Genomic DNA, 24450 nt, shown 5'->3' with positions numbered 1-24450 from the left:
TAGTCTGCCTTTGAATGTGGATACAAAACAGTCATCTCTTGGTCTAGATCTGCTCTGTCAACTTTTATAGCAAAGGTTACAAACTTATTGGTTCTGGAGAATTCTATGAAGGCTGTAATAGAAAATGGGGTCTAAGTTTTGAACTGTGAATGTATATATGGGAGATGATTTTAAAAGTTTTAAGACAAAATGAATTCTGATGGAGGTGTAATACATATGTTGTCAATGTGACCATGTTATAGATGTAGTTAATGTACAATTTCCTGTTTTTGAGATTATTTTTTTTCACCACAAATTGCAACTCGCACTGTTACAAGGCCTTGATCAAAAACTCACATTCGGTGTGAGGCTGCATGTTCACAATCTGACAATACTTGGTGTGAGACAAATGCAATGCCCTTGTTCACAAGCCTACTATATATTTGGTATATGACAAGGCCCTGTTCACAACCCTACTATATATTTGTTATGGGACAAGGCCATGTTCTCAAGCCTACTATATTTTTGGTATGTGGCAAGGCCCTGTTCACAAGCCTACTATATATTTGTTATGTGACAAGGCCATGTTCACAAGCCTACTATATTTTTGGTATATGACAAGGCCCTGTTCACAAGCCTACTATATTTTTGGTATATGACAAGGCCCTGTTAACAAGCCTACTATAATTTTGGTATGTGACAAGGCCCTGTTCACAAACCTACCATATATTTGGTATGTGACAAGGCCCTGTTCACAAGCCTACTATATAGTTGGTATGTGACAAGGCCCTGTTCTCAAACCTACCATATATTTGGTATGCGACAAGGCCCTGTTCACAAGCCTGCTATATTTTTGCTATGTGACAAGGCCCTGTTCACAAAACTACCATATATTTGGTATGTGACAAGGCCAAGGCCCTGTTCACAAACCTACTATATATTTGGTATGTGACAAGCCCCTGTTCCCAAGCCTACTATATATTTGGTATATGACAAGGACCTGTTCACAAGCCTACTATATAGTTGGTATGTGACAAGGCCCTGTTCACAAGCCTACTATATTTTTGGTATGTGATAAGGCCCTGTTCACAAGCCTGCTATATTTTTGGTATGTGACAAGGCCCTGTTCACAAGCCTACTATATATTTGGTATGTGACAAGGCCCTGTCCACAAGCCTACTATATATTTGGTATGTGACAAGGCCGTGTTCACAAGCCTACTATAATTTTGGTATGTGACAAGCCCCTGTTCACAAGCCTACTATAATTTTGGTATGTGACAAGGCCCTGTTCACAGGCCTACTATATATTTGGTATGTGACAAGGACCTGTTCACAGGCCTACTATATATTTGGTATGTGACAAGGCCCTGTCCACAGGCCTACTATATATTTGGTATGTGACAAGGCCCTGTCCACAGGCCTACTATATATTTGGTATGTGACAAGGCCCTGTTCACAAGCCTACTATAATTTTGGTATGTGACAAGGCCCTGTTCACAAGCCTACGTTCACAAGCCTACTATATATTTGGTATGTGACAAGGCCCTGTTCACAGGCTTTAATACACTATTTTTTGTGTGACCAGGCTGAGTTCAGAACCCAATCTAGGTGATAAGGCCCTGTTCACAAGCATACATGTATGCATGCACTTTTTGGTATGTTCACAAGCAGCTTGTAGAGATTCAAAGATTTTATTATCACTCAGGCACACTATTGTGCGCAACAAGAGGTCATCATAAAGTACAATATAACAGTATTTAGTTCCAAACAGTACTGTACATGCTCCCAACAAATCTAGATGAAAAATAACCAATCTGTTGAACAAGATGAGAGAAACTTTGAGCTTTTGATACCATATCACCGATTGTAAATTCCTTCTATTTCTGATACAAATACACACTTACATTATTAAAGCAGAGTTCTCATGAAACCTATTGTAAAAGTGAATGCATCTGCAATTGGATGCCTTGATCACACTGGCTGATCTAATCTTGAGTCACTGTGGGCAGCTGATTGCATTGCTGCCTCTGTAGACTGCTGACCAGCATAGTGAAAAGACTGGCCATAGTGCTTTATCAGACATATAGTTGGTTACGGGCAGGCCAGAGTGTTTCATCTGATTACAATCTTGATCTCCCACAGATAAGGTTCATTTGTAATATATACTGCTGTGTCTGGAGTCAATGAAAGGATGGTTACAATTTGTGTCTTGATTATGTCTTCAGTGCAAAGCTTTTTGTAGGAAATTATTTAAGATGAGTTTCATACATCCTTTAAATTGTCACTATTATACAAAATTCATGATGTGGAAGGTAATATGATGTATTTTTTTTGCAAATAATTGATTATATGAAGACATGGCTAAAAACAAGGACTTTATATATACATGTATAACTATCATACAATATCATTTTAGATCATTTAATGTTCAGCATTTCATGAAAGTAGATGAATACAAATAAAATAACCAAATCAATACATTTTGCAAAAGTTCTATTTTAACAGATTTATGGTAATGTAAATTTGATTATGGTAGAACGAAAATACATGTGCAATATATGGATATATAAACAAAGACGATGCTTTTGGAAAACAGATACCATAAATCATCAAGGTGTAGGAGCATAAAAGCTGTCTCATGGGAAAACATCTCAACATCGTAATTTATGTTATGATCTTTTAAACAGTAAGTTAAAAAGAAATCTTGGCAAGTAAACATCACAAGTTTTGATCTGAATTCAAAGCACACATTGAGTGTCAGCATATCAAAATCCTCCGCATTAAAGCGGTCTCTGTGGAGTATAACATATAGATAGATAAAATGCAGACTTCGAAAAAATCTGTTGTTTCTTTATACCTTTTCATCAGATCCTGTCTTCACAGACAGTTCTACATGTAGCCCAAAGGACAGGTCATTAGTATGCAACCTGTTAGAAATAATGTTTTCAATCGAGATGGTAAGGACATCTAAGTCAAATCAATTATTTGTCTTTTAATCCTATATCAAAAAGACGTCTGTGAGTGGAAAAAAAAGGTTTAGAAAATAAGTGAACTGCTACATTGTGTATATTTATATATAGATTTATATTGCCATGGTAATTGGTATCAAATAACAACATTTGATAGAGAAATGGAAGGCTTGTTATGTAAAAGCTTGAAATAAGGAAGTAGTAATCATTAGTCAAGGAAAGCTACCAAGACATGTGTACAGAAACCTCAAAAAAGACATTGCTTTACACAGGCAAAACAAATCAGTAATACCACTTTCTTCCTGTACATATATTTGTGAGATAAAGACTTTGTCGCTTTTATATTATTTTTTTGCTAGAATAGGAAGGACAAATAGAGATCAATGTAAGATTGTTAATTAGTACGAGGATACCATGCAGAACACTAAGTTAACAACATCTTCCAATTACAATATGCACATCTTTGACAGGACTGTATTCAACTGTTAACACATTTGTAATGCTTGTTTAATTAAATGTTAAAACACTTACTGTGAGTAGAATATCCATATTAACATTTTGTGACAACCTATGCTATTAAACAGGTAGTTCACAGTTATTTTTGTTTTAATTAACAACTTAAATTCATAAGATGACATTCACAAACGTTCTACCTGGTTTATCAGAAAGGTTGGTAAATTAAAGTTCTGCTGTATAGCTTCAAATAGGATTGAAAGTAATTCTTTGAAAAGAAAAATGAAAACAAGAAAAGTTGTACACAATTTTATGCAACTTATTAATAACATCAGAGAATCAAATTCGAGCAAAAATGCATGTCATGTGTATTTATTAGTTCCACCTCATGCAAATAGGGCAAGAGAGCTATTCTAAACAGATCTGATGATGTGCAAAATACAGTAAAAAATAAAAATTAATATTATTTCATCGGTTTTTCAGTAAATCAGAATGGAAAAAAGCAACGGTTTTATCTCAACNCCCCCCACCCCCACCCCATCCGCATGGTCAGGGCACAAGTATTTGTTCATTTAATTTTATTGAAATATCAATCTAGAAATTACTTTTTGTAGCTGTTCATGGTTGGAATGCCAAGACTGGCAAGAGACAATGTGAAATGTAATACTGAAAAGAGCAAGTCGATTTTAGACTTAACTTATTCATTGTAAGGATGTATGGTTTTTATAAGTACATGTAAGGATTTGAATTATCATATAATACAATCAAGTTTGTGAGTATGATCGCCAAAGTCAACAGTTGCGTATGCTGCAGTTTGGGATGAATGAAATAAAATCTGGCATAGAACAAACTCCCCTCAAAGACCATTTAGCATATTTTGCATGATCCTGTTGGCACCAGCTACACATATACTAGTTCAAACAGAGAACAGAGAAAATTAAAGATCCTATACATACCAACAGCATTTTATGATCTCTTAATGGTAGGTGGAAAGATGTATCTTGGATCTTTTGTTGATATGTATACATAAGTAGAATGATGACCATGTCATTGATATTTTTCATTTTATAGCTAGCTAGTGCAAAGTGAAATATGTAGTTCTGCTTTTCAATGAGAAACAAAGAATTCCCCTTTTTATTGCATTTCCAATAAAGACATGTTTCTAAGTTGACAAGAGTAGGATCAAACAATGGTGCAATTGGTCATTTGATTACGATGTCACACTCAATGTTGTTATTTCCACCGTAAATACTGGTGTCATAAAAAACACAAAATTCAGCTTATATTCCTGATGGAAGCTGATATACAAATAAGAATAGTTATACACAGTTATAGAATAGGCATGAGGGAATTAGTTGTCATGAAGGGACATTAAAAATGACTTTTTGATGAGAGGCCAGTCCGTATGTACTGTTTTATTACACTTGTGCAAACCAAACATGTAGACTGTTTGATTGCATTTATATAGACCTGTTATTTGCCATGGAAAATGATGGGGAGGGGAACCAGAAATTTGCTTAAATCAATAATCTGAAATTCCATACTGTAGCTGTAAACTGTTACGAACAGCAAGGCCATTTTTAAAAAGCAACATTCGAAGCTGCAATTTCTGAATATACCTCCTAGTAGTGGACCGATAACCAGAAACATCGATTAAATCAAGCTTGACATGAGGTTGATTCGATAATCGATTTAGCTCATGAAAGATTGTTTTTGAAACTTTGCCATGAAAAAGATCGTTTTTGTAGGGATTTGTCATGAAGAACTGAAATTCTTAAGATACATACGGTTGCTTTTCAAGTTTAATCCAAAATAAAATGTTCCTTGCACCTGTTCTTGTTGATTCTTGCTTGAATCATGCTGGCATTCAAGTGTGGTAGCTATAGCATCATTACATATCAAGGTCAGTGCAGTGTTATGTAGGTACGGCTGAATTTATAACAGACGAAATCCGGAAGTACGACAAATGGCAGCCATCGGAATGAAAACACTTTCCTTTTTAGCGAAGAGATGGTGGGACATCAAAACTTAACAGTACCAACTCAATTTGACTAAATTTCAAATGGGTGAACGTCTCTTAGATAAAGTTATTAGCAAAATAACACATAGTTATTTCGATATTTTTAAATGAATGGACAAATCAATTTATTAAATGTATTCTTTTTAGCGCTTATTTCAACCGATAATCGATAACGATCAATCTTGAATGTCTGATAAACTCCTGAAACTATAGCACTGCAGACTTGAGATATTTCCCCCAAACTATAGCCCTGCAGACTTGAGATATTTCCCCCAAACTACAGACTTGAGGTATTTCCCCGAAACTATAGCCCTGCAGACTAGAGATATTTCCCCGAAAAATGGCATATGTATCAGTTTAGGACAATATTATTTATCGTCGTATTTTTTTTTATAGAGGCAAATGCATGTATGCAAAGATATAATAGATACTGCCATCACAGAGTTGTGTTATGATGTGAGGTAAATATATTGAAAAGTGGTGTTGACAGTTGACAGATACTGAATTTGTGGAGATTCTTTATTTACTAATTAATATTCCTGACAGTGATAATTAATTCTACCTTTGTATGCTTAGACAGACCATGCATACCAGCTGACAACGTGTTGACAGTTAGGTGCTTCTTCTTGTTTACATTTGATCACATTAACGCCTCATGATAATTATAAGTACATGCTAGTCGTGGATGGCTACCAGTATATATTATTGTTAGAAGCCTTATTCAAGATGCTTTAAAAATAGTCACATAGCTATATCATTGTCTATTTCTGCAACTATGCCTTTGGTATTTCATTTTTTCAAAGCCTAGCACTAATATTGGCTTACCTTTCTTTATATTTTTTGGATATCTAGTATATTTTCACAGGTGAAAGCGATTTATGAAAGCTTCTCATTATACTACAATCAAGTAGATACTCCATGAATAATAAATATATGATGCAGTTAGATTTTTATCTCCAGTTAAAAAACAAACAAACCAATACATGCAAAATATCTCCAGCTACATGACGTCATGAACATTTTGTCATATTTGAATTGTTTTATGTGTTACTGCAATGACCTAGTTCAGGTAGTATATATTTATTGACATTTTTGGTAATCTGTTGTCATTTTTAATTGATGACTATGAGTTGCACATACACAATGCCTGGTACTGTATATGGTATACCTGGTACAGATATGTAGGTTAGAGCATTTGCATCCCTGGAAAAGCACTTATCATCCACCCATGGTGTGCTAATAAATATTTCATATAAACTCTGACGAGATGGTATACTATGTTCTGTAACATGTAACACTAGGACTACAGCTCCATTGTTTAAAGTATGGTTTTTTGTGTGTTAAAGTTAGTACTACAGGTCCATTGTTATGAATGAGGGTGTATTCCTTCGTGCTATAGTAAGTGCTACGTACAGTGTCATTGTTTTGGTGGAGTGGTTAACACTTCAACCTTCCACGCAGGCGGCCAGGGTTTGATCCCTGCAGTCATACGCATGGAATATTCAGAGAAAGTGTTTTTATCCTGCCCACACAACTCCAACAACCCAGGTAGAGTATAAAATCTTCTGGGGTGGATGTTGCAATATCTGTGCTGTAGCGGTCAAGTGGGGTGGCACTATAAAAGATACCGTTGGAAGCACAGTCCCACTGCAAACAGAACACAATTCATCTCCGGCACACACTCAGGCATACACATATGCCATTACGGGGAGATATTAGCCAGGTGGCATAGGACTAGTAGTTAGCGCCTGATAAAGCAGCTCCTGCGAATTCCTCAAAAATTGTATTGATTAATGTATAGGTGGTATATACTCATTGTATTAATTGTATATCTATGTACTGTAAAGCGCTTCAGAATGGCTTATGTTAGCTAGATAGGGAGCTATATCAAATGTTGCATATTACTATTATTATCATGGAAAATCACTTGGAAATTTCATAATGTTTAAAAAGAAATTTGATTACCCTGTTCTGAGAAGTATCCTGTCTTTGAAAGATACATTTTTAGTGACAGAGATTTGTTTTAACTTTTCAAGAATGGTTTCCTAAAAATTGCAGTGGCCAAGTGGTTATGGCGTCTGACATTCTACTACCACTATAGGCCTCCACTACTGGGTTGCGGGTTCAAGACCTACGTGGGGCACTTGCCAGGTACTGGCCATAGGTCGTTGGGTTTTTTTCAGGGAACTCAGGCTTTCCTCCACCCACCACCACCACCTGGCACATCCTTAAATGACCATAGCTGTTTAAAGGTCTTAAACATATACCAACCAAACAAAACTCTAATAATTGTACAAATCTTTAGATTTTTAACCATTCACTAGTCAAGCTTTATGTAAATACTCTTTATTTATGGATGTTGTGGGTGTCAGGTTATGACCCATAGTGTACCATATAGAAGGATAGCTACTAAAGAATTGAAGTCAGTGATCTGGGACCCTTATAGTGTATCATATGGAAAGATAGCTAGTAAAGAAGTCAGTGACCTGGGACCCTTATAGTGTATCATATGGCAGGATAGCTAGTAAAGAAGTCAGTGACCTGGGACATGAGGTTATGACATACCCGTAGTGTATCATATGGAAGGATAGCTAGTAAAGAAGTCAGTAACCTGGGACCCTTATAATGTATCATATGGAAGGATAGCTAGTAAAGAAGTCAGTGACCTGGGACATGAGGTTATGACATACCCGTAGTGTATCATATGGAAGGATAGCTAATAAAGAAGTCAGTGACCTGGAACATAAGGTTATAACATACCCGTAGTGTATCATATAGAAGGTTAGCTAGTAAAGAAGTCAGTGACCTGGGACATGAGGTTATAACATCCCCGTAGTGTATCATATGGAAGGATAGCTAATAAAGAAGTCAGTGACCTGGAACATAAGGTTATAACATACCCGTAGTGGATCATATAGAAGGTTAGTTAGTAAAGAAGTCAGTGACCTGGGACATGAGGTCATAACATACACGTAGTGTATCATATAGAAGGATAGCTAGTAAAGAAGTCTGTAACCTGGGACATGAGGTCATAACATACCCGTAGTGTATCATATAGAAGGATAGCTAATTAAGAAGTCAGTGACCTGGGACATGAGGTTATAACATACCCGTAGTGTATCATATGGAAGGATAGCTAGTAAAGAAGTCCGTGACCTGGGACATGAGGTTAGAACATACCTGTAGTGTACTATATGGAAGGATAGCTAGTAAAGAAGTCAGTGACCTGGGACATGAGGTTATAACATACCCGTAGCGTATCATATGGAAGAATAGCTAGTAAAGAAGTCAGTGACCTGGGACCCTTATAGTGTATCATATGGAAAGATAGCTAGTAAAGAAGTCAGTGACCTGGGACAGGAGGTCATAACATACCCGTAGTGTACTATATGGAACGATAGCTAGTAAAGAAGTCAGTGACCTGGGACAGGAGGTCATAACATACCCGTAGTGTAACATATGGAAGGATAGCTAATACAGAAGTCAGTGACCTGGGACATGAGGTCATAAGATACCCGTAGTGTATCATATGGAAGGGTAGCTAGTAAAGAAGTCCGTGACCTGGGACATGAGGTTATAACATTCTTGTAGTGTATCATATAGAAGGATAGCTAGTAAAGAAGGCAGTGACCTGGGACATGAGGTTATAAAATACCCGTAGTGTATCATTTAGAAGGATAGCTAGTAAAGAAGTCCGCGACCTGGGACATGAGGTTAGAACATACCTGTAGTGTACTGTATGGAAGGATAGCTAGTAAAGAAGTCGGTGACCTGGGACATGAGGTCATAACCTACCCGTAGTGTATCATATGGAAGGAAAGCTAATACAGAAGTCAGTGACCTGGGACATGAGGTAATAACATACCCGCAGTGTATCATATGGAAGGATAGCTAATAAAGAAGTCAGTGACCTGTGACATGAGGTCATAACATACCCGTAGTGTACTATATGGAAGGATAGCTAGTAAAGAATTCAGTGACCTGGGACATGAGGTCGTAACATACCCGTAGTGTATCATATAGAAGGATAGCTAGTAAAGAAGTCAGTGACCTGGGACATGAGGTATCAGATTGTTTGTTTTGTCTAGCTAAGAATTGAACTGGTTACAAAGATTGCATCAATAACAAGCATTAAATCAGGTAGAAATTTCTTGATAATGCTTTTAGATTAAATGAAATATTTTGGATCATTTGCATTTCCTTACGGAAAAACCCTGCACTTGACTGGAAGGTGACCTGTTTATTCATGGCCATCACAATAATTAAATATTATATATGTACATACATTAACTGAATGCTTTGAGCCGTCCCTATATAATGGAACCATATGGACTTGGAACATCCTCAGTGGCAAGAAAAAAATGCACTTCATACTGCAAGATGTCCTATACATTTAATCTCAGCCATCAAATAAGTTCGAAGTGCATTTGTACATGTTCATATGTAACAACTAAATCCTTTGATCCATCCACGTACGATGGGATCATATAGTCTTAAGCAATGTCTTGTCCAATTTAATGTTAGCGTAGAATCAACAAGCTTCCACAATGCATGGCAATTCATTAAACAAAAAAGGAAAAATGCACTTGGTACCGTGAGAGATGTCCTTTTTAATCATGGCCATGCAAATAATACTTTACTGTTTAAACAACTAAAGGATTTGTGCCATCCTTATATAATGGGACCATGTAACCCTGAACCCAATTAACTCCAATGTTGACATAAAGTTTAGCAAGATTATTCCTCAATGGATAAAAAAGAGGTGTAGATCTTAGCAGTTTGTAGCCAGGACATAGTTGATTGGGTTATAGTACCATGTGCTTATCCAGTACTGCTAGCCTTGATCTAGGTACAGATGTACTGTATATATGTAAGTCTTGGGAACAGCCAGAGCAATACTGTTTCCATGGAAACATCACTATCTGTATAGGTAAGGCTGAATATATATACAGATTGCTGACGGATATATAATATAACCACCAGTGTGTAGTTCATTTTTCTAATAAACTCATTTTTCTTCAAAAATACCTCCGATAATGTTTATAATTAAACTTCAGGAAGACCATTCTTTTAAAATCTTTAATTATTAGTTAAGATATGACAGAAACCTTAGTCTGATTATTTTTGTGCTCAATGGAGTAACAGATCTTCCATCGAGAAGATAAACTGAGATTTATCATGAAGAAGAGATTCAGAAAACTGGGCATATCAATGGTCAGAGTACTATACTCTCTGGATTTACAGCATTTCATTGCACTTGTATGAAGGGAGAATTTGAGAAATGCCAGACACTGTTTTATGTACTCTTTTACTTGGAAGGATTTAATAACATTCTCAAAAGTAATTACAAATCATAAACTAAGGTATTGGAGAGAATGATTCTGATGCTGTAACATTGATAAGTCTAGACTGTTTTTGTGTCCCGCTCTTCGGCAGTAAAGGGACTTTGTTGGTGTTGGAGATGGGTTGTATTACTTGGCCAAATGTACATGGCTCAAGAGGGAGGCATCAGGGACGTTATACACTGTGTGTAAGGAGCAATTATTCTGTCGTAACATACTGCATGTATAGGATTGTATCAGGATTGACCAATTGCAAGCAATCCACAGCGTTACAGTAGTGTACAAGAGTTTGTCATGATGATCCAAACTTTTCAAAACCATATACCCCTGCTAGGAATTTTTAGGTCACCTGAGACAAAGTCTCAAGTGACCTATTGCGATCGCCTTTTGTCTTTCGTCGTCCGTCTGTAAACAATTTACATTTTCGACTTCTCCAAAACCCCTGAACCACTTTCTATGAAATTTTGCAGGGACCTTCCATGGACAAAGGTCAACAAAAAATTGTGGCCGGTTTAGTCCCAAGCCCCCAGGGGCCTGAGGGGAGGGGCCAAAAAGGGTCAAATTGACTAAAATTTCAAAAATCTTTTTTCTCAAGACCCAGATATGGTAGAATCAAATACTCTTCGTATATGGAAGGGTCTTAAGGTGCTTTACCAAAATTTTGAATTTCTTGACCCTGGGGTCTCACGTTTACCCCTGGGAAGTGGGTAAACTTTACTATAGTTAATATAGGGAAATCACATTTTGGACCAACAATTGTTTAATTTCCATTGGAAGTAATTCAATTTGGGTTAGCATTATCAGTATTAGGTAGCAGTTTGATAGTATGCACATATGAACCCTGACTGACCCCCAGGGGCTGATGGGTGGGGCCAAAAAGGGTTGAATTGACTGAAATTTCAAAAATCTTCTTCTCAAGACCGAGATATGGTAGAATCAAATACACTTCAACTTTGAACATTACATGTTAATAACTTGATTGGAATTATAACCTTGAGTTGACAGTTTGATACTTTGAAAATTTTGAGCCAGCCCTACCCCCAAGGGCTGTAGGGTGGGGCTCAAAGGAGTCAGTGTGCTAAAATTTCTTGATTTTCCTTGTTTAGAATCAGAGGTGCTAGTTTCAAATACTTCTTAGTCTTAAATCTGTATGCTAGATATTGAATAAGGTGGTTTCATTGTTTTTTGTCACTTTGAATAATATTTCTGTTCATGTTAAAAATAAAATCAACTCTCTGTATAAATATATCAGGTGACCGTTAAGGCCCATGGGCCTCTTGTTTCTTATTGTGTTTACCTATGTACACTTAAGTAATTTTCTTGGAATTATTTTCTGGAAAGTGAATGAGCACAGCATTTTACAGATTCCAAAGGTATTATTCAAAAGCAAATCATCAGTGAGAACAAACATCAGTGTAGCTTCCTGTTTTACGATATTGGGTGGGAGTGTGCATCGCTCATCTTTTTGCACTTCAGAATTCTCCCACGTCGCCTACATAAATATAACTTGCAACACATCTTCCACAGTTTACAAAGTAAGCAGGAGGGAATGAGTATATACCTTGCAGCCAGATCATCATGGCAGGATGGTGAGATTTAGTCAGGGCTCAAAAGTGTGTCTGTGTAGGTTGTTGTACTTGGAATCAGTTTGGTTACCTAATAACTTACAAATGCCATTAATGTTGTGGACTACTGTTCCACATCAACCTGTTCACCCCAATGAACTGCAATTAAAGGCTCCTAATCAACAGAGTGTCAATGCCACTATTGAAATGTAGGGGTGAGCTAGTAAATTATGGTTGTAGTGTGTGTAATACAGTAACACTGATGGTGGGGAGTAGTTTGGTGTGTAAGATGCTGAGGAGGCAGGGCTAGTGAAGAGGCTGAGCGTGTGCCAAAGGTGTACCAGACGAGTGTGATGTCAGTCAGCACTAGCTTCATCTGCAATAAGCATGGTTAGCTTTACATTGGCATATATGTAGTCCTAAAACAGGATATATATTTATGAAACATTGGAAATGCTGAAAAAATATTCACTTTCAGATTCTTATGTGATTTGTATAATTTGATACATCTGTACTTTTATGCAATTCAAAGATCATGCAGAAAAAAGTACTGAATTTTTATCACCATTAATAAAGTGTTAAGCTAAAGAGGGTGATGCATGCAGGTGAAGCCAGCTTTTATTATAAGCCATCCATAGGAATTGGCAGCAAAGGTAAATCCATACTGCTCCTTGAAAATGCCTGAAACATTCATCCAAGTACATACATGTTTGTTGAATGATCTCAGCGTAGTAAAACACTGACATTTATCTTACTAAAAAAGTGTTTAGTATGTAAATATATTCAGATTAAAGCAAGAGCACAGTCATTACTACAGTCAGCCTCATTACCCAGCCAGGATCCCCAATTAAACAATTGATGTTTGCAGGTTTGTTAGTGGCCTGTGTCTGATTGGGAATACATTCGTTTGTGATTAGTTGTTCTGAGAGGTCCAAGGTTAAGTTTTTGTATACCAACGATTGTGTAGACAATGATTTCTTCTGGGTTTAATTAGTTGGGTAATCTCTTCATTCGTAAGCATACTAGGCGTCAAAATTTGGTCAGATCGCTGGATTGGGAATAAACTTTAGATAAACAGGACATTTGATATGTATAATGATGATTCTTCAAATTCTACAGTTTTCATGTCACATACTGTGATATCATGATCATTGGTCAACATTTTCTCATCATTTTACAATGACAGAAAAGCACAACACGAAATGGCTTTAACAGTGATGTTGTAATAGCATTACACAGCCAAGGAATAAGTCATTGCTAATTGACTGTCATTTAATTGTGCTGTCCAAATTGTAGTGCTGGATACACTCCAAACTGTTTATAACACATATTTGACCCAATTTCTTCACACTAATCCTGTAGAAAAACACACACTTGACCCAATTTCTTCACACTATTTCTGTAGAAAAACACATATTTGACCCAATTTCTTCACACTATTTCTGTAGAAAAACACACACTTGACCCAATTTTTGTCACTATATCTGTGGCAAGTTAATCTAAGGTGAATTATAAGCATTGTTGGGAAATGTTCGGATAATCATCTGTTTAACGCTATATATAAAAAAAAGCAATGTGCTCTTTTTTTTGTAGCAATCAACATTGAAAATTTTTATCTTCGTTTTTGGGGAACAGATGTTTTCTGGTGTATAGGAGGACATACAGTTTGATATAGAGGTCCTTCATTTTTTCTTAGTGTGTCATACACAATTTCGTAATTGATGATTTTGGCTGCGAATGTACTGTGGTATAGTGAATTGATATAGATTGTATATAATCAAAACACCCGTTTACATTGTCACATTACATTCTTTAAAAAGTGTACTTAATAACGGTTGTTGTTTTACTAGTTTTGTCAGCAACTTTCTTTATAGAAATAGACACAAATGACTGACCTCTTAACCAGACAACCGACTTCCATCTCCAGCTAAATTTCACACATTCTTTGAAATGTGTAACACAATGTGTACAAGGGTAGTGGGAGACAACAGTGTTTTTCAACACAAAAATGTCGACTCCAACGGTAAAGCAAATGATTGAGTAGGTTTGACAAAAAAATATCTTCACAACTGTGTCTTGACTGTCTAGGGGTTCTTTCCAGGTATTCAACATATGGTTTCATGTCCGAATATTCTTCTGTTTATTGAACAAAAGCACCTACAGTTTATAATTTAAACCCATATAAATTTGACCGCATAGCTGATTGTCACTTTATATTTCAAGGATGTAATTCATTATGAATAAAAAAAAAGGTTGCATATTGATTAGAAATAAGACATATCTTGTTACCATAAACATATAAATGTATATAGTGCATATTTATGTTGGTATTATTAATTGTGCAAGGGGTTACAACTGTTATCATCTCTATGAATGGAACCCTTCCTTTATGGTCTATCCAATCAAAAGAAAGATTTACAGAATATCTATTTTGCGGAACACACAATCAAAATGGATGGACTCTACGACATTGATTCATTGATATCAAAATACCATGCCAGTTAACCATATGATAATAGTGAAGCTTCTACAATTCCGTCAGTTATACAATGAACCCGCTTCATATATACATTTTTGTATGTAGGCCATAACAAACTCACAGCTACAAGTGTACAGTATAATCAGAGAATACTAGAATGACACGTCAACCTTGCGTTGAAAACAGGTGAACTGTACTGTATGAGCTTGAATGAAACTTATTAGACCTTTACCACTAGTGCGACAAATTCAAATTCTTGTGCACATGTGTTTGCAATGTTTTGTAAATGATATACTGTACTTCATAGCTAGATGACAGTAAGTGTCACAATTCTCCATTATCACAAAGCGTAACTAAAACTGAATACATTAACATAATAATGAGGTCTTGTTAGGGCCCTGCAGTAGAGACTGTGGGTGCCCAATAGTAATCACAGTGTTTGGTTTCCTTATCTCAGGATCCAAAAATCTAGTATTATTTAAATCTCAATTGTTGTACACTGTAATATATGTAGATGTGTAATAGGGATGCAACAAGTTTCTGAGGTCAAGGACAAGGCCCCTGTTTATAAAAATTAAAAAAGAGGGATATATACATTCGATTGCCCTTTCTGAGCCATCGGTGTTCATTTTGGTGTTACATGTAAATGGTATTTGGTAGATCCCACATGAATAATGGCATATTAGAGTAGGAAACCTGAAATCCAGGGTGGCCACCGGTCAAGGTTCACTGGTACTTAAAATAGAACAAGGGATGATACACTGTGAGCATCCTCGCAAACATGAATTCAAGAATTCACGAATAAAACCCACAGGCATAGTTGGCGAAATGAATGATTGAAAAGCCTTTTGAACTTGTCGTTATTAGTTTTGATGGTAGATGGTACTTGGTAGATATCAGTAACTTTGCATGGCAATTTTTGATGATATATATATGTTTAGTATAAGTTCACTTCACGTTCTAGTACACAGCTATTGAGGCCCGTGCTGACAACACTGGTAGTGCTCACAGTTTGTTATAGACTTAAATCACCATAGGCATTACTCTGAGCGCATTTTGGGAAATGGTCCTTAGGTACAAATAAGGAAATATAAGATGGCAATTTTTATGTCTTCACTACATAATGGAGAGGAAATGAAGTGTTCGCCTTTTCCATCTGTCCAACCATCATCTTAGTTAGACTTCATGACCAGCTCCGTTACTCTTATAAGAAGACAGAAACTGTCATCAAACTTTCTATGTGGGTTTACATCAAACTTTCTATGTGGGTTTACATCAAACTTTCTATGTGGGTTTACATCAAACTTTCTATGTGGGTTTACATCAAATTTTCTATGTGGGTTTACATCAAACTTTCTTTGTGGGTTTACATCTTGAGGAACATTGTGTACTGGGGAATTTTTGCTGCAGTTAAAGTTTCGCCTTTTTGCCCTCGATAATGAGGGCCAATTTATCACAAGAGCCAACATAAGTAAACAACATAATAAAAATAGCAATCAAAAGTTAAGGGCCAAATTAACACTTAGCAAATTCATACAGATTTTATCAGCGTAGGGCAAATGTTGGACTGGGCAAAAGTGCCCTGGTATACTAGTACTATATCAAAATATAAAATGTAGGTCACTGTGACATATTTTGTGCTTGATGGACTTTGGTTAGACATTGCATTAATGGCTCAATTTGGTCGGTGGTCAGTGGTTTTTCTCTGGGTACTCCAACTTTCCTCCACCACAAAAACTTGGCATGTCTGTAAATGACCATAGCTGGTAATAGGATGTAAAACACAAACAAACAAAACTGATTTTGATGGAATGTATTGTTATAATATACCTATACGATTAATCGCATATTAAAATTGAATTGTCTATTTAAACTCAAACGTCTTAGATTAAGGTAATAAAGGGTTGAACACATTAAAACAGCTGTCTCCAGTAACAGGAACTAAGTTTTATGACTGATGTAAACATCTTGGTACACTAGTACTGTACCCAGGCAGACTGAAGCTCTTTTTAGAAGGACATTATAACAGTAATGAAACTTGACACTTGTATCAAGGGACCTGTGATCTATAGATTAGCATGAATGACATGTCCTTTTCATCTTGATTTCTCTTTAATATGCTAATAAGGTCATCTCTTTTGGAGACGTTTTATCTAGATGTGTCACTGGACTAAAGATAAATGTGTTTCTCCTGGACTTAGATATTCAGTGCGAAGTGTATAAATATTTTGTCTGACCTGTCAGTTTTGATCGGAATATCATTTTGATATCACAATACAACTTACATCAAATTTTGAAATATGTTTTAAGGAATTTTTTTTCCGTTTGCTAGAAGTTTGCATACATATAAAGTTAAATTAAACAAGTTGCATAGTGTTCATATATGTTCTTATGGTTAAGTTGCCTCGATGCTGGTGATGACGACAGTTTGGAATTTTATATGCATAATTTAAAATTACTCAAACTTTATCATTATCTGAACAATGCTATTGTATGAATTCTCCATTTATTATGTTCAGGGATATACAACCAAGCCTATAGTGAGATGGACCTGTACGTATGTAATATGACACAAGATCTTGATAATGATCTCTATTTTTATGTTAACATTTATCTAGACACACAGCAAGACTATTTATGACCATATAATCAGTGGTAGCTAGTGTATGCCTTACTCCTCTGTTCATGGGGTGTATGTTACCCTGTTCAAGGGAGTCGCGGAGATGATTGGGGACTCCTAGGTAGGAATGAGAAACAGTGTCAACTTACATAATAGGTATGGCTGCAGTCATGTGACCACCCTCTATAGGTGTACACTGACGTCTTGCACCTTTATTTGTGAAGTATATTGTTGGCTTGTTTTGGATTGTGAATTATGAAACAAGTTACTTCAACTAACCGTATATTAATCGTTCTTGTTGGCTTGGATGTTTGCCGGTGTGGGGTTTTAATATGGGAGGAAATTAAACTGGAGTACCTGATAAAACCAACGTGGTCAGGCAGATGAGCCCATGGCCATTTTTCGTTTATTGCGGTCCAAACGGTTGAACAGGTTGGACCAGAGGTGTTGGTCTATGAAATGAGGTCAGACCTAGTAATCTGATACTGCTCTCAGGCAAGCCTTGACCAAACCTTGCAAGGGCTGATAAACTTTTGCAGGTCTGCCAGGATTTTACCCAAAACTGTTACATTTTGAAATAGACGTACCGGTTGTTCCGTATGAACGAACAGGTCCTAGACATCCAACTGGGGACAAAGAATAAGACAGCCGTATCTCTTTGTGAATTGCTTGATTGTAACAGGGGAGCTGAAAGATGTGTCTTCAGAACTTGTAACAGGGGGGCTGAAATATGTCTCTTCAGATCTTGTAACAGGGGGGTTGAAATATGTCTCTTCAGATCTTGTTACAGGGGGGCTGAAATATGTCTCTTCAGAACTTGTAACAGGGGAGCTGAAATATGTCTCTTCAGATCTTGTAACAGGGGGGCTGAAGTATGTCTCTTCAGAACTTGTAACAGGGGGGCTGAAATATGTCTCTTCAGATCTTGTAACAGGGGGGTTGAAATATGTGTCTTCAGCACTTGTGACAGGGGGGCTGAAATATATCTCTTCAGAACTTGTAACAGGGGAGATGAAATACGTCTCTTCAGAACTTGTAACAGGGGGGCTGAAATATGTGTCTTCAGAACTTGTAACAGGGGGGTTGAAATATGTGTCTTCAGAACTTGTGACAGGGGGGCTGAAATATGTCTCTTCAGAACTTGTAACAGGGGGGCTGAAATATGTCTCTTCAGAACCTGTAACAGGGGGGCTGAAATTAGTCTCTTCAGAACCAGACGTTTACTTCTGTGTCTTGTATTGCTTAAATGACATTAAAGAGACCAGCACTGAGCTTTGCTTCACACATATCAGTCCTTGCAATATTCTTATGACTTCTGTGCTCTTCTATAACATCATATACTGTATACTGCCTGTATCTCTCTTGACATACATTCATACCGTTTACCCATTTTCTACTGTTGGGTTCATTGTGTCTATACTAGTGTTTGGCTGATGATCGATTATAATCGACAATTGATCAGTTTGCCTTTTCCAATTCCGATTATTGATTTTTAATTCCGTAATCAATATAATCTGTTTTTTGACATCAAAGTGTCATTGAAAGTCATTTATTCTTATGATTGATTGACAAAACTGCATAAAAATTGCTTGAAGTCCATTCATTATTAAAGAATGAGACCTAATTTATAGTTTACAACTCTGTCTATTGATGCAACAGTATAGTGTTCTCATTATAATAAAGTTTTCAGTCCCATAAAATTATAAACCGATTATGTAATCAGTTTACTACTTTCGATTACAAACTGATTATCGATTATGATTCTGAAGTTAATAAATGAATAAATCCAATCCTTTTGACATGATCTGTAGTATTTGTTTAACAGTTAAGAGCTAAACTGACCTATTTTATTGCATTTAAACACCTATATCCTGTAATCCCATCCTATATCAGATTTATTAACGGTTCTAGAACCCTCCTTTTGGGTGATGACAATACAATTTTGATCATAACCTGTTCACTGATGTAGCATAGTCGATAAAAATATAGAAGGACATATTTGAACATGTTACAGAAGAACAGGAATCATGAACTTAACTTTTTGTGCTTGTGTGTTTCAGGAGGGAATTATGAACGGGACCACAGTAACCCAGCTCTGCCAAGTCTGCCACAGAATCAACCGCAGGAATTGCACGCTGGGGGCCAAGGTTTGGGACAGGGGCCAGGGTCGGGCCCGCTACAGCCAGCCTCGCCCACCACACCAAAGAGTCAGGGGAGTGGAGTCACTCAAATCACCCCCACATCAGGCGAAAAGAAGCCACTTAGCCCTGCCTGGAACGTGGCACTCGGTGCTGCCACAACAGCCGCTGCCACAATGACACGTAAACGCGCCAACGCACGCAAACAGCAGAACCAAAATGTCAGACCGCAACGTGCTTTGTTCTGTTTGAACTTACAAAATCCTATACGAAAGCTATGTATTAGAGTTGTGGAATGGAGATATCCTTTTTCTGAAAACATCATGCATAATATATAGGATTATTTCACAGGGAATTCCATCAGTGGCTTCTGTGATTAGAATGGAAATACAACCAGGCTTTGTCACTTTGGGGTGATGTGCATTGGAGTTCTTTACATCATGATTAGCACAAGTGCATTTTGATTTTTAAGTGCTTTTACATTCCTATCTATTTACCTTGATGCATGTTTGTGTTGTCGGTTTTGTTAAAAAAAAAATATGTAGTTTATAGACATGTCGACCAAATGCATATTTCATTGGGAAAATGTTGACAAATATTAATCTGATATTCCCCTCACCCTGTGTGTGAAAAGTATCTGAAAAAATTACATGACAATCACAATGCACCGGATGATCTGAAACTCATCACTCAAAACAACATGTAAGTTTCAAATTCAGCAGGATATTAATTCTCTTTCTAGGCTGATGGTAGATTTTGTGTAAACCAAGAATGTCATGGGATTTACAGTGTTGCTATATACTGGGGGGGATGTTCAGTTGTAGTCATTTGATATACGTGCTGGACACATCTACAATTGCAGACAACGGACTCTCGCAATTGTAGCTCCATCTAACGATTACTTCTCCTCTGACCATGGGCCACCTGCTTAGAAATGTCGACACATTTGTGGATAAATTAAATCAGTAGTTGACAAATCTTATCAATGATTTCTTAATTGGAAAAAAAGGGAGATAGATAGAATAGGACCAAGCATAGCATTGTTGTAACCATCACCATGGTAATATACTGTGGCCATGACAGCAATGTGCAAAGGCAATCTATAATAAGGCAAATGACGAGTATGAACTTTTGTAGACATCGGTTCTTTTCTGGTCTGATCTGCATCTATAATTACTGGTATTAATTCATTCACCCCTGAAGACATATTTAAACTCTTCCAATTCAAAGGTTGGAATATAGTCCGTCATGAAATTGCAGGGGTGAATGCGTTAATTTCTTGTGGCAATTAAGGTCAGAAGGGGTCATGTAGTCTGCTCCACATAAAATAAACTCAATATCAGCCATTGAGTACTTGCGTCAATAAATGCTTGTGGATTGGTTGTGTAAAGGTTAACAGTTCAGTAGGCATATATCCTTTTATTAATTTATTCTGTAGGTACCTGTAGAATTATTCCAATAACTATCCAGGCAAGGCAGCCAGAGTGTGGGCTGATCACATATAAATACAAACCCTAGTAATTAACCATTTTCAGTTAGGTGATATTTCCACATTCCTTTATCATGGTCGCAGTTTATAGTAGCATTTTGTTCAGTTACTGAAAAATCTAGGCATAACGAGGAAGAAAACTAGATTTAGTTAAAGTTAGTTTGTGTTTTATGTCCTATTATATGATTAACAGCTAGGGTCATTTAAGGGCGTGCTGTAGATTGTAATTTATTACAAATTCAAACATTATTTAAAAGTTCAAGTTAACCTTGAAGAGATATGATAGAACTTTTGGTGGAAATTTGTATAGAAGTGAGAGAAATTGCATGTCTGCAGAATGTAACGGATTCAACATAATTTCAATAGGTTTATGATAAGTGGGAAACAGGATGGTGAATAGTCCTGGTAAAAGGAGACAGGACGGTTCATAGACATGGTTAGGGGATATAGGACGGTTCATAGACATGGTAATGGGATATAGGACGGTTCATAGACATGGTAATGGGATATAGTACGGTTCATAGACATGGTTAGAGGATATAGGACGGTTCATAGACATGGTTAGTGGATATAGGACGGTTCATAGACATGGTTAGAGGATATAGGACAGTTCATAGACATGGTTAGGGGATATAGGACGGTTCGTAGACATGGTAATAGGATATAGGACGGTTCATAGATATGGTTAGAGGATATAGGACGGTTCATAGACATGGTAATGGGATATAGGACGGTTCATAGACATGGTTAGGGGATATGGGACGGTTCATAGACATGGTAATTGGATATAGGACGGTTCATAGCCATGGTTAGGGGATATAGGAAAGTTCATAGACATGGTTAGTGGATATAGGAAGGTTCATAGACATGGTTAGAAGATATAGGACAGTTCATAGGCATGGTTAGAGGATATAGGATGGATCATAGACATGGTTAGGGGCTATAGGACAGTTCATAGACGTGGTTAGGGGATATAGGACAGTTAATAGACATGGTTAGGGGATATAGGGCAGTTCATAGACATGGTTAGAGGATATAGGATGGATCATAGACATGGTTAGGGGATAAAGGACAGTTTATAGACATGGTTAGGAGACATGGGACGGTTCATAGACTTGGTTAGGGGATATGGGACGGTTAATAGACATGGTTAGGGGATATAGGACAGTTCATAGACATGGTTAGGTGATATGGGACGGTTCATAGACATGGTTAGGGGATATGGGACGGTTCATAGACATGGTTAGGGGATATAGGACGGTGAATGATTATGGTTAGAGGTTACAAGAGTGATGAGATCTGTGCCCATTATATCTTATCAGGGAACATTCTGTGTGTTATATGGGTTAAGTTATAGTTAATGTTACAGATCACTATTGACTTCTGCAGGCTTTCCCTGCTAAATAGTCTAGGGCGATTTGTCATACCATACACTGACTGTCACTTATTCTAATGGCACTGACATAACTTAAATGTGAGCAAAACTGGGCACTGTTTGTTGGCAATCCATTGACCCACTATCGGAGACTGTGTGGGATGTGATAATACCAACAAGTGATGCTGAACCTCTACTTGATCAATAATTATAATCAGGTCTGCTGAAAAACAAGTCAACAGGTGTTTTTTTCATTCACAAAATTGGTCTTGATTAGAGTTTTGACATTTATAAAGGTAGAAGTAGCTGTGGGTATAATTGTACTTTATTGCTTGGCACAAGACACAATATATGTTGTGGTTTATAATTACAATGTGCGTTGTTGGTAAAGACCGAACACACAACATATGTATGTACCAGATGTGTTTTCTCCTAGATACACCTGACATCTTCTGATCCAGTAGTCATATTTGAAATGTATTTAACCAGCCTACAATAGAATCAAAAGACATATTTGTATATATATAAATTACTACACAAATGACAGTGTAAATGGTATTGGCATACAATTCCGCTAGAATGCACAACTAGGCTTGATGACAGCGTTCGCATGTGACCAGTTTGCAAAGTTTTTGGGTTCCTTATGTCAGGTTTCTTATGACAAAAAATAAAACCTTTACCACCGATTGTTCCCCAATAAGCCCATGCCTGATAATAAGCCCACTATATCTGTTGCAGTTCAGTAGAAATGCTATAAAATGATATATATGTATTGGTAAACAGAAAGGGAAAAGGAATGCAATTGCCAAAAGAAAGTGTGTTGCATTATCAATTTGGACTCTGTCCCTTGAAACTTAACAATTTTGTTAACTGGGGTTGCTGTCTGACCATGCAGTATTCAAAATCACTGATGTGTGACCAAGCTGTCAATGATGACCATTCCAAAGATGAGTTTAAGAAAGCATAGTTTAAAAATGCTGTCTCTGCCAATCCTTATACATATCCTCCTTCAGTTTCCACAGTATAAGCTTTTAAAGAATCAACCTTAAACAATACCATGCGTTTTTAAGCTGACTGTTGTTGTCATGCCAATGCATTTCTTATGCAAGGTACCCTGCAAGGTCAGGTCACTAATCAATGAGGAGTTCATCCATTGAATATTTGCTTTCTTGTCCAAAAACTTGATGCCATAGGGAAGGTAAAAGTCCCTCTCTAAAATGATAGCGTCATATAACCATGTCGAGGCAGGAATGGGAAGTGCAACTTTCATACTTGCATAATCATTTCCTTGTACATGTGATGATGGAAATGGCAAAGAACACAGTTAAAAAAAGGTTATGTTCCAATAGATCCAAAAGTACTGCACAATCAACTGTGCAATTTTGTTTAGGACTTGACAACAATTTAATTTGCAATTACACATCAGGCAAATGCAATGGGTGAATGCAGCATCTGTAGGATAGTTCTTAATGCACATCAGGGTATGGTCATGTTCTTGGACAAGTCCAGATCTTCCCTTGTGCATGGATTGCACGTGGTATAAAGACTCCCCTGGTCTTCAAGGAAATCTCATGGCTGCCAGCTACAGAGATCAGGGTCTAGCACTGTATGATGTTCCTTAGCAACAGCAGCCTGGACCGACGTTACAGACAAATAATGTCCTCCCCCAAGACTGTCCTTGACAACAAGGAGTCTGTACATCCCAAACTCTCCCTAATAGAACATTCATCGGTTAAACAAAAGTAAGAAGATGTAGGCTGAATCTTCTGATCATAGTCGCTTGGTCAGCATTGGTGCTGGAAGAGAAACGGAACTGTATTCCTATGTGGGGGGTCAATAACCTGATCAATTAAATGCTCAAAATAGTCTGTGCAGCAAAGGCAGTTTAAAAGGGACACAATAGATGAGCAGCAAATGCAGTACAAAAGGGACACACTAGAATGCCTATATTTTGATATGCTCACCCAGATAAATATATGGCTACTAAAGTTACCTGAGGTGAAAGGGTTAGTTATTTAC

At 37.0% G+C, this 24450-nt stretch overlaps 1 protein-coding gene across 6 annotated transcripts in view; it reads left to right on the top strand.

Annotated features, from left to right (window-relative positions):
- LOC110461243 (muscle calcium channel subunit alpha-1-like) overlaps positions 1-24450 on the top strand; it is a 153769-nt gene that overhangs the window by 7472 nt on the left and 121847 nt on the right. For all 6 annotated transcript variants that reach the window (XM_021514637.1, XM_021514636.1, XM_021514634.1 and 3 more), the window contains exon 2: positions 19490-19868. In XM_021514637.1, the coding sequence (XP_021370312.1) occupies positions 19490-19868 (379 nt within the window). The remainder of the gene's footprint in view (positions 1-19489; positions 19869-24450) is intronic.

Source organism: Mizuhopecten yessoensis, unplaced genomic scaffold (genome assembly GCF_002113885.1).
Source record: "Mizuhopecten yessoensis strain PY_sf001 unplaced genomic scaffold, ASM211388v2 scaffold10591, whole genome shotgun sequence".
NCBI lineage: Eukaryota > Metazoa > Mollusca > Bivalvia > Pectinida > Pectinidae > Mizuhopecten > Mizuhopecten yessoensis.
Note: the sequence above shows the minus strand (reverse complement) of the source record. Positions and strands in the feature narration are given on the sequence as shown.